At 37.1% G+C, this 12,491-nt stretch overlaps 1 protein-coding gene across 10 annotated transcripts in view; it reads right to left on the reverse strand.

Annotated features, from left to right (window-relative positions):
• The window catches only part of OPRM1 (opioid receptor, mu 1), a 123,087-nt gene that overhangs the window by 91,039 nt on the left and 19,557 nt on the right, over positions 1–12,491 (reverse strand). For 6 of the 10 annotated variants that reach the window (XR_001005016.1, XM_011970805.1, XM_011970818.1 and 3 more), the window contains exon 1: positions 719–1,300. The exons of 2 other annotated variants lie outside the window; for them this stretch is intronic. Coding sequence is in view for 6 of the 8 variants with exons in the window: in XM_011970805.1 (XP_011826195.1) it covers positions 719–1,008 (290 nt within the window). In the remaining 2 variants the exon portion in view is untranslated. Of the gene's footprint in view, positions 1–718; positions 1,451–12,491 lie in introns of those variants that run through there. 2 more of the 10 variants (XM_011970783.1, XM_011970745.1) reach the window with 2 other exon arrangements.

Below are 12,491 nucleotides of genomic sequence, written 5' to 3' on the forward strand. Positions count from 1 at the left end.
TTGTGACTTAGGCGATCTGAAGCTACCAATGGCAAACTGGTCTAGGCAACACAGCTGTCATGTTTGTTATAACAGGAGGAAAACTACCATGGAGAGACGCTAGGGAAACTTCCTCTACCTAGTGTTGCCTCAGGATGAAAGGAAGATATGGGTAAGGGCTGCTATGGTAGGGGAGAAGAAAGGGTGGGGTTGTAGTACAGGGAAGTACTAAACCAGCAGGAGTAGGAAAGTTGCCAAGGTCCATCTCAAAACAACTGAGAAGACTTCTCCCCCCTCCCCCCCACACACACCACAGCCCCAACCAAATTTGGGAAAGCTAACTAGAATTTCTCTCCCATTATTCACAACTTACTCTTTCCATAGCTCCTGCAGAGGGACTGAGTGTAGGACTCTGCCAAGAGCCCTCTTTGCTCAGTATAAGGAAGAGCTCTAAGTCTACCCTATAACTTCCCCCCAACCCCTAGACCTTTGTAGCTTTAACCAAAGCAACTTCTCTGCTCCTGAAATTTTGGATTACTTCTTTATCAATTGAAAAAAATAGAAAAGTAGATTTTCTCACAGAAATAGCAATCACTGTCCGTGGTAGCCTCCAGAGTTCCCCCAGTTTACCTCCCCTCTTTCATCCTCCCGCCCAACAGTGAGCCTTGGGAGTTAGGTGTCTCTTTGGACTCCCTTGAGCCGCTGAACCCTCCGCTCGGAGCCCTGGTGCTTTCCTTACCTGACAATCACATACATGACCAGGAAGTTTCCGAAGAGCCCCACCACGCACACGATGGAGTAGAGGGCCATGATGGTGATGGCCGTGATCATGGAGGGACTGCCGGTCGGAGGGCACAGGCTGTCTCTCCCGCCCCGGTCGGTGCGGTTCGGACCGCATGGGTCGGACAGGTTGCCATCTAAGTGGGACAAGTTGACCCAGGAACCGGGGCTGGGTGCTGGGGAGCAACTTGAGTGCGCCAAGGCATCAGTGCAATTGCTGGCGTTCGTGGGGACAGCGCTGCTGTCCATGGTACTGACGGCCGGCCGGGCACCGCGTTGCGAGGTAGCCAGGAGCACCGGGACTTTTCGGTTCCAAGCGCCTCAGTGGCTTCCTTTCGCCGCTGCCACAGCTCCTGCTATTTCTTACAGAAACCAGTTCTGGCTGACACAGAGAGGAGCGTCAGGCGGAGGGGACCGAGCTGAGCATCTGACATTCTTCTCTGCCTGTAGCCCCCTCCCACCTTAGTAGTTCACAGCGGCTCATCCCCAGCCACGCACCGCTGCGGGAGGGGAGGGAGGGCCATGCGGGATTCGGAGGCTGGAAGGGAGGGAGGAGAGAAAAGGGGTGGATTTTGCGCAAAGCGATCCAAGGAGTCGGTCTCTTCACTGGGCACTCTTCTGTGCAAACACATCTAAGGGAGGGAGATGGAGAGAAGGGTTGGGGAGAGAGATAGAGTTAGTTTTTGGCAGCAGTGAAAAATAAGAAAGGGGGCTAACATCACTCCATTTTCCAGCGCCTTTTTCTCCTTAAAATCTGGCAGGGAATACACTGGCTTGACGAAACCCTAACAACCCTAAAACCCCAATGCTCCCCCATCCCTATTGCCAATTTTGATCATTTGGGAATAGGGGACACACAATCTTGTTTTGCAGTCCTTGTTGCCTCAGTTGCCAACATCTAAGAAAATGTAATAATGTTTCTCCAATTTTCTTCCCTACAAACCTGTTGGGAACAACAGCGATCCTCTATTTTCTGAAAAAGAAATAAGAAACAAATAAACTTTTGTGTAGAAAACCTGTTCCTCATTTTCCCCAATTTCTCTTAGGGTGAATCTCTGTTTACCTCTGATTTTGTCTCAGTGAGGAAGAGGCATAAGAAGTGGTTACAGAAATCAGAAGGTTGTGACATCCAGTAAAGTCAACTAAAGATAATGTTGATCTTTCACATCTTAAATCTCATAGACCTATTAGGAATGATTTGTCCTTGTTATCTGAAGACTTCCTCGATAGACATATGCTTCTGAGAAGAAGGTTGTTAAAACCAAACAAAATTTGATTGCTTGTTTTCTAGTGTAAAAATTCTAGGAAAAGTCACATAACGTATGGAATTAGAGTGGCCTACAACAAGGTCCTTGAGAAACATGGATACGTTTTTGAATTTTATACCTTACTTCTAAATCCACGAGCGCTTCTATTTTAGAAATAAATTTGTAGTTACAAAGAGTAAGTTCTTGGCCTTTTTTTCCCTAAAGTTAACACCAATTCTGAAGTGATTCTCATTTCTGTGCATGTATATTTTTGTGCATGTATATATCTTTTAACCATAAACATTGAAAATACATGTCCCCAGTTGGTCTTGAAAAATTAACTGCACTCTCAGGGAGCAGGGAGGATAGATCTTGAAAGGAATATTTAATTCCAATATTATTTTTAGGTATTTATCTTAGAAGCAGATAACTCATAGGTAAACTCTATTAATCATAGGCTATTTGCCAATGTTCAGTATTATTTTTATCCTCTTACATTAAAGGGTGTAATTTATACAATAAAATGTTACAGAGATTTCCTAGACACTAACAAAAATACTTTAAAAACATATTCTTCCATGAACTAATGTAACAATTCTCTTATACTGAGCTGAAATCTGTCTGCATGCACTCATTCCTTTGTGGTTAGTTCATGTGGAAGACAAGACACAGTGTAATAATTCCTGATCTTGGTCTTGGAGTCAAATCATTTTATAAATCAGCTTTATAACCATGTAGCTCTATGAATTTGGACATGTTATTTTACCTTACAGATGACAGTCTTCTCATTAGTTTAAAAGGGGGGGGGTGGGCTAGTAATATTCACCTCACATGTCTGTTAGCAGGATTAAATGAGTATACATTGCAATAGTAATTGCTTAATAAGTGATAGTTCATTACCATTATATGTCATATATTTGAAATCAACTGAGTAGTCTCTTTTGCAAGTTAAACATTGGCATCATTCAGTTGTTTCTTATAAGATGTAGTTCTGAGTTCTTTCGGTGGCCTTGCTGTTTGTCTATTCTCATTATAGCTTGTCTATCTGCTCTTAAACTACAGTTCTAGTGTTAAAAATAATGACCTAAGTTTGCCCTGACCAAAAAACAACAACAAAAAAGAAAACAAAAAAGAAACTGAGCCAGATTATAAACTTCATCTTTCTACCAGTACAATGAAAGTCCCAATCTTTTTTTATTTTTTTATTTTTATTTTTTGGTCACATTGTTCTCTTGACTCTCCTTAGGTTTACCAATGACAAAATTCCCAAAACACAATCCAAGTCAGTTCCACAAATACTAAAGATCTGCTTTGGACCAGATGCTGTGATAGGAGCTGGAGTTTAAAAAGATGGATACAATTGTTTTTGATTATGGAAGCTTTCTTCTCATGCCTGGTGAATCATGTGTTTCATCTCCTATAAATATATAGTTGCTTTGGAGGGAGCTTAGTGCAACACTATAGTTTTTTACTTTTAAGTTACATCTTGTTAAATCCAGTTCATGATTGTTACCCACCAAGATCTTTTGGAATGGTGATTCTGTCATCTTTTGCATGAATTTTTAAATATACTTTATTTACTCTCTTAGCTTTGTACTCTGTAATAAGGTTCCTAAGGGAGGCCTACTCACTAACACAGTACTTAATACATAGTGGACTCCCTCCCTCACTCTCTGTGTTTCTTTCTGTATTAAATATATATGAATACGCATGTGCATCATATTTGAATTCAATTGAAAAAATGATTAGCATATATTTTGTGCCATTATCTATTTAATAAAATAATCTGGGTGATTTTTTAATGATACAGTTTGAAAATAAAACATCTTTATGGGAAAACCTTAATGAAGATATTTTGTCCTTTTTGACTCAATATAGTCTGTTAACGAACCAGGACTTAAATGTGTATACTTATGGACTAGCCATATGCCTTTTCTTCTAGAACTATAGGTGAAGAGCAACCCCATTCCCATTGCCCTTTTCTAGAAACAGTTGTGTTTTTTTTCTGTTTTATAGAAAAATGCAATTGCTCTCTAGAGAAGGACTTGAACTTTGTACTTCATATTCTCAGCTGAGATTGATTTTCTCTTTTTCTATTGGTCTTTATCATCTTTCACTGAGGATAGTTATTATCCTTCTATTTTGAATATAGAATCTTCTGGTTATCATTGCATGTCCTTCCTTATGTTGTATTAACATTTATATCTTGGTATCTTCCACCTATTTAATATACAATTCAGGGAACTGCAGAACAAATTTAATTTTCTTTCAAATATATTGACAGCCTTGAGAAACCTAGATAAAAAATGTTTCAGAAATAATAAATTAATACCACTTAATATGTAGTACAAAAGCACCTCAATTTCAAGCTTTTGTTATTTCAGAGTTTCCCTCTGGTATATTCCCCCTTTCCTCCATAATTGTTCATTTCCTACTCAATTGGTCTGAAGTCTATTGTGGAAATTCAAGTCTCTCATAAAAGCAGATGGACTGCAAATAAATGAGTCAATTTATTACAAACATAATTATTTTATACAGTATCGATCCCAAACACAAAATCTTTTATTTCATTGAGTCTTAATATGTAATTTGTACAATAGAAATATCTTTTTGTTGATGCTTCTTGCTTAGCCCAGGCTTTCTATTTGAAGGAAGACTAATTTATTATCTATCAATTTAGATTTAACATTGCTATCAAATCCATATCACGCAACATTTTTCACAAAAATTATTTGTTTCAAAGCAACGTATTTATTCATAGCATGGATGAATCCCAGGAAAGTGCTAAAAGTCACTTCCCTTTTTTGAATTTCAACATCTTTTGGCTTAGTTATTCATAGGATTGCCATCACCCTACACTTATTTTAATAGCTTAGTCCTGATTCTGTTGAGAGTGGCTGTTAATGGAACACATGATTAATGGCTATTAATGAGGAACACAGGCATAAATACTATGCAGGAAACAATTACAGTGGTTTGAAGCTCAGAAAAATGGGACATCCAAGGTTTCATTGGAGGAGCATTTTATATATTTGTTTATAGATCTTTTCTGTGTTATCTAACATTTAAATGTGTATAGCTAATGAGAATGCAAATTCATTGTGATACAATATTATCCTTGATCACTGGATTGTTGCATACATATCAAGTAAAATGGAATAGGCACTCTTTATTTGCATGGTAAAAAACAAATAAGTAAATGAAAGCAAAAAACTCCTCACACCAACTTCTACCCAATAAACCTAAAACAAAGGCATCTAGAATAAAGTGGATGACAGCCGTGGACTTTTGATTAAAAAAAAAAAAAAAAAACAGTTCAAAATCCAGGCTCAACTATTTACTTCCTTGTGACTTACTAAATTACTTACGCTTCCTGATATTTGGTTTCCTTTTCTGTAAAGCAAAAATATGAGAATCAACTTCAAAGAGGGTTTATAGGATTACACACATATGAAAGAATTTATCCTTTGTCTTTTGGCTTTTTATATCCTGTTGTATGTGGCCTAGAAATTAGCAAGAAGAATTATCATAAATAATACACTATATTTAATAATACAGAATCATCCTTAAAGGATCTGATTCTTTTAAGGGCCTGAAGGTAGTATCTAGGGTCCAGCTAAATCAACTCTTTTGAAAATTCATCCAAAAACAAATAGTTTAAATGATACATAAGTCTAAATGTCTTTCTAAAATCTGGAACCTCATTTCTATTCAAGTCTTGCTCTTCAATTTCCAGTTACAGAGGTTTGCCATTACCCTAGTACAGCCCCTTATCACTTTCTATTAGATAAACAGTTGTCAGATGTTTCAGTCTCAGGACTCTACAAGTTTTTAAATTATTGAGGATCCAAAAAGCTTTTCTTATTTAGGTTATCTTTATCACAGTCTATCACTTCAGATATTAAAACTGAGAGATCTATAAAAACATTTCTTTATCATTATACTTTATTTTATTTATTTATTTATTTTTAAGACAGAGTCTCGCTCTGTCACCCAGGCTGCAGTGCAGTGGTGCTCAGCTCACTGCAAGCTCCACCTCCCGAGTTCACGCTATTCTCCTGCCTCAGCCTCCTGAGTAGCTGGGACTATAGGCACCTGCCACCATGCCTGGCTAATTTTGTTTTTGTATTTTTAGTAGGGACGCAGTTTCACCATGTTAGCCAGGATGGTCTCGATCTCCAGGCATGAGCCAACGTGCCCAGCCTATCATTATATTTTAAATAACAATACACCTATTACACGTAAACATAAATATTTTTCTAGGAAAAAGAAACCCTCTATTTTTCCCAAGCAAGAAAATATTTAGTGAGAAGAATGGCATTGTTTTACATTATACAATTCTTTTAAATGTCTGATTTAGAAGAAGAAAGTTGGATTCTCATATCTGCATCTGCATTCAATCAGTTGCAATACATTGTTTAGCTGATATACATGAACAAAAATATGGATTTACAATTGCATATATGTGTTTGGAAAAAGGAAGATTATTTTAACAGCCTTTACAAATAATAGTGGATAATTTTCCTTAATACTAAATCCAAACTTAAGAAGTGCTAGTTTTTTAAAGGTTAGTTGGTATGTGGAGATTAAAACCACATTAATGAATTTTTTGTACTTTGACACGTTTAAATCTATTGATCTGTCTTCTACTTTGAACGAATCTGCTATTCATGTGTAGTTTTGTAATAGTATGCATTGATCATTTAGAAAATACTAGTTCACTGCATTATGTCACTTTCCAAATGGTGAAACATGTCATTAGAAAATAGCAACAAATTACATTTGTTCATATTACAACTGGTCTTGTAGGAAATTTCTTCCAATATTGAGATGCTGTTAAGCTCCCAGTGGGGGACAATTTTCCAAATTCCAACTTTGCTTAAAAGCCTGAACTTAATCATTGGTAATAGATACTTTTAGTTTTCCTTGAGTTGATACATTCAGTTCTTTCATTTTCAGGAAGATATCCGCCAAACACAGAATTTCGAATAAATGTAGTTTATTTTTCAGTCATTCTTTAAATAAAAATAGTGATCCACGGAAAAAGTGGTTAGTTCAGTTCACAGCTCAAACAGTCATGCATGTGCTTTTCTTTGAGACAAATCTCTTACTTTAGTTTGTGGCAGAAGCTTCATGTGTCCTTCCCATGTCATCATACATAGATTTAAAGAGATGTACTCAAGGGCCAAGATTTAATACCATTAATACATTTTACTGATCCATTAATTATAGTTTTAAAAGTAGAACTTATTTCATGTTTTTCTTCTGTGACTGCAGGTCTGTGAAGAGCACAGTGACTCTTAGTACAGCATGGGGTTACTGTCTCGATTTCTGCTAAGGTGTGAGCAGTTGAACTCATGATTGCTTATGCACCATTCATGCAAAAATGCAATATAGTGAAAAAGCCATTTAACTTTATAGAATTATTATTAAAATTGGTTTAACCTCGTTGATCCATGGAAAGAGTCTTAGAGACCCCACAAATCCACAGACTATACTTTCAGAAGCGCTGATTTAGGTCATTATAAGAATGTCTCAGCTTCTGTCTTTTGTTTCCTTTTACTCCATTGAACATTTGTACCAGTGCCATGTAAATCTTTCTAAAATCTCTTCTTGAGCAAATCACTCTTTTGCATTATAGCCTTCAATACTCACCAAAACAAAACAAAACAACAAACAAACAAACAAAATGTATTAACCTGCATTCTTATCTCCGTACAACTCTCTGTCCTTCCTTTCCCTTGATTCTTTCTCTCATCCTCCCCTCCCTGAACTTCATGCTCCAAGGGTCACAGAGAAAGCAGTGGGGGTGGCACTTTTGCAGTGCTTTAATTCTGCTGTCAAACCCTTGCACATTTGCCTTTGTATAAAAGACTCGTTGGTGTTAATTCCATGGGACTATTCCATTTTCATTAAAAACTGGCATTTTATTCACATCTTCATCTCTAACCCAAGGCCTGCCTTCAATTTTCTCTCTGTTTTTCACAGCTTCCCTTTCTCCTCCTCCACACTTTAAAATCTGGCCTTTATTTCCAAGGGCATTAGGGACTTTCATAATGTTAAATCTATTGGTGTTTTAGTCTTTATTTTGTAGCATCTCTCTTTTTGATACTCTTTATTATCTCTCTTCCATAACTTTATTTTTTTAAATTACTTTCCCACCCTGACAATTTCTTTTGGTTTATCTTAATGCTTTCTTCTTCCTTTGCTTGCGTTTTAAATGTGGATGTTTTCCAGCATTCTCTCTATTAACCTTTTCAACGTGTTCTTCTTAAGTAATCTCAAGTCATTCTTGTCTTGATTTTAACCTATATGCTGACAGATCCAACCTGCATCTCCAGCTCAGTTGTTTCTCTAAAGCTTCAGATTCTAATACAGATAACTTTGGTAGACATTTCCACTTAAATAACTCATGAGCACTGGAAATACAACAGGCCCAAAGCATTTTCACCTTCCTATCCAAACATAGTTCTCTTAATGGCATCATCATCTCCTTAGTTCCCCAAGGCAAAAATCTGGCAGCCTTCCTTGGCCTTCTAGGTAGGCAGCACTGTTCAGTGGTTAGAAATGTGAACTTTGAACTGGGTGAGGTGGCTTATCCCTGTAATCCCAGCATTTGAGAGTCAGAGGTGGGAGGATTACTTGAACCCAGGAGTTTGAGACCAGCGTGGGCAACATAGCAGAATCCCATCTCCACAAAAACAAAAAATTATCCAAGTGTTGTGGTGCATGCCTGTAATCTTAGCTACCCGGTAGGCTGAGGTGGGAGGATCACTTGAGCACAGGAGGTCGAGGCTTCAGTAAGCTATGACTGTGCCACTGCACTCTAGCCTGGGCAATAGAGAGAGATCCTGTCTCCAAAAACAATTTTAAAAGAAGTATAAATTCTCATACCCCATTTCTTGCTAAAATCTTGTTTCAATCACAGGCAATTGGTGTGACTATGAACAACTTAATCAGCTAGTTGATGGCCTGATTTTTTCATTTGTAAAATTGGGTTTCCAGTAGTGCTTACTTTGTAAGACTTTTATGGGTGTTAAATGAACTTCATTAATAAAGCACTTACAAGAGTCCTTGGCACAATATGCATCATATAAATTTTTGTTAAAGAAAATCATAGACTGCTCTCACTGCCTTTCCCACATTCAACTACCACGATTGTTGATTGTACCTTTTGGTATCATTTTTGTTGTTCAGACTTTCATGGCTCATACAGAGTTTTGCAGTGAGCTCTTAACTGATCTATTTTCCTACATGTTCATCCTATACACTGTAGTCAGAAAGAGATTAAAAGAATGGAAATCAGACTGTGCCCTTGCTGATGATGCTTGTTGGCTCCCCATAATGCACAGGATAAAGTTAAACATCCTGACATCTAAGGTCCTTGAGGACAAACCCTTTTAGCTGCATTTCTGGATACCCACTGTTTGCTCCTAGCTCACCATGAATCCTGAACGGCTTATAATTCCCTGTACTTGCCATGCTCTTTCTTTCTTCTCTGTTTTTGCTCATTTTTTTTCCTCTAGCACACAGTAGATATTTAATAAACATTTTACTTTGATTTTTATTTTTATTATTTTTTCCGAGATGGAGTCTCACTCTGTCACCCGGGCTGGAGTGTAATGGTGTGATCTTGGCTCACTGCAATCTCTGCCTCCCAAGTTCAATCTGCGCCTCCCAAGTTCAAGCAATTCTCCTGCCTCAGCCTCGCGAGTAGGTGGAATTACAAGTGTGTGCAACCACGCCCAGCTTTTTTTTTTTTTGTATTTTTAGTAGAGATGGGGTTTCACCATTTTGGTCAGTCTGGTCTCGAACTCCTGACCTCAAAGGATCTGCCCGCCTCGGTCTCTCAAAGTGCTGAGATTACAGGCGTGAGCCACTGCACCTAGCCAATAAACATTTCTTGACTCACTGTAAGACACTGGTTCTGTTGACATTATAGACTGGCAGTTCTGGAATGTAGCAGCTCCTCAGTCTTTTCTGTAGCAACTGATTGCCAGGAGAGTGGTGTAGACTCCATGGTTTGATGTATTCTAGACATATGCAACAGCGTATCTCAGAATTTAATGACCTGTGCCAAACAATTAATTGATAATTTTCTCTTTAAGTACTTTTAGTAAAATAATAATTTAAAATTGTCAAAATAGCAATATTTCATATTAACAGTAGGACATTGCATTTTTGAAACGAGATTTATAGAAACGTGAACTACTCACAGAGCTTTTGATGAGATTAAACTACCATAGAACATTTTATTTTTTTTGATTGCTTTAAATATAAAATTAAACTTCCATGGTAACCTTAGAATTAAGTTACACTTAGATTCTTTGTGGCTGAAATTTCTGCTTCTTATCTTGGATTATATAGTCTAGGCTTCATTTGCATCCATTTGCAGGCTCATAGAGCAGTACTAACGTAACTTGTCTTTGTGTTTATCTGTTCTGTGACTGTTTTCATGTAAGAACAACGAAAGCAATCCATGTATTTTAATGGTGTTTATCACTCTCAATCCTTCTCACCTTCATAGAATGTTTCCTCTTTTCAGGGAGGGGATTGCCAAAATTGACATAGAACAAGGTCTACTACCCAAATTTATTCTCTAATCTGTCTGTATTTTTAGTAGAGATGGGGTTTCACCAGGTTGGTCAGTCTGGTCTTGACCAGACTGTCTTTTTTCTCTAATCTCTCTGTACTTTCCAAATCTTATAGGGGAAAATCCAAAAAAAATTTTGTACTAAAAATTAATTTGCTACTGGGAAAGTCCAGTGCATGTACTTTGTGAATATTTTCTATTATTCTGTTTTTTAGCTTACAATTTTACTTGTTTCTCCCTCATTTTCCTTGTAAGTGTCCAAGTACATAGTAAGAATATTGATTAAAGTAAATTGATGCTTTGAAGTTCATTCTTAATAATACCTTACTATAAAAGGTTTAAATTCTTAAAGAGACAGATATAGTTCTGTTTTGAATCTTTAAAATTTTTCTGGGCATAAAAGAAAAGTTCTAAAATCCCCAGTGTCCCCACAATGCCTGTCTTTTTATTTTCTTAATCAAGTTTATGGACCTCAAGAGCAAAAACCAGGACTTACCCTTCTTCATAAATATGTTAAAATCTCCTCTCTTAAATGTAAATGCACACCAAGGGGAAACTCTCAGAAGTCTACAGTATGTCAGGTATTCTACTACTTTTTTAAGGAAATAGACCTGAATATAATGTACATGGGTACATGACTAAACATTTCCTGATAGGAGGCTACAGAATTATTAATGATAGCTCATTGTATTAGTCCATTCTCATGCTGCTAATAAAACATATCTGAGACTGGGTAATTATTAAAGGAAAGAGGTTTAATAGACTCACAGTTCAACATGGCTGGGGAGGCCTCAAAAAACTTAAAATCACAGCAGAAGAGGAAGCAAACACGTCCTTCTTCACATGGCAGCAGCAAGGAGAAGTGCAGAGTGAATGGGAGAAAAGCCTCCTATAAAACTATCAGATCTCATGAGAACTCTCTACCATGAGAACAGCATGGAGGTAACTGCCCCTATGATTCAATGAACTCCCACTGGGCCCCTCCCATGACATGTGGGGATTATGGAAACTACAATTTAAGATGAGATTTGGGTGGGGACACAGCCAAAACATATCATCCATCATATGTCTAGAAAATCTCATCTGGAACTGTGCTTCCTTGTATATTAACATATCCTTTAATATAGCTGCAAGTGTTTAAGTCTTTATTTCTTGAAGGTAGAATTGATTTTTTTTTGAAATATTAAAGCCAAGTTTATGCATTCATTGTATTCATATTATTTTATTTGTGGTTTAAAGAAAGACATTCAGCTTTAGTGTATGTGAATGAAATTTATTTTCAAAAAATACGTTAATGAATTTTTTTAAAGCAATTTCAAGATTAGTTCTTAAACCAGCAAGTTTTTTCAGAAACAGATAATCTTACAAAATGACCATTTTGAAAGACTGCTTTCATTTATTCATATTCTAGAGTATTTCGTTTTTTTTAAAGGAAACATTTAATTTGTTGTCACATTGCTCATATACTACTTTACAAAATGTCAGTCTTATGTATATCCAAATATTTTAAGAGCAGATCAGAGTTTAAAGGGGGCAGTATTTAATATGTGAATCTATATTCGAGCTTAGCAAAGCCCCATGGAGACCTCTACAAGAGAAGGGCTACTGATAAGCTAGACCAAATAAGATAATAATTTTGGATTTCTGGTGAAGCAAGATGGCAGAATAAAGGACTCCACTAATTGTCACCCAGATAAGGACACCAATTTAACAACTATCTACACAAAAAAGCACCTCATAAGAACCAAAAATCAGGTAAGCACTCACAGCATCTGTTTTTTTTTTTTCTTCTCTGTTTGCCCAGGCTGGAATGCAGTGGCGCAATCTCCGCTCAGGTTCATGCCATTCTCCTGCCTCAGCCTCCTGAGTAGCTGGTACCACAGGCGCCCGCC

The sequence above is a fragment of the Mandrillus leucophaeus genome, unplaced genomic scaffold (genome assembly GCF_000951045.1).
Source record: "Mandrillus leucophaeus isolate KB7577 unplaced genomic scaffold, Mleu.le_1.0 Scaffold1209, whole genome shotgun sequence".
NCBI lineage: Eukaryota > Metazoa > Chordata > Mammalia > Primates > Cercopithecidae > Mandrillus > Mandrillus leucophaeus.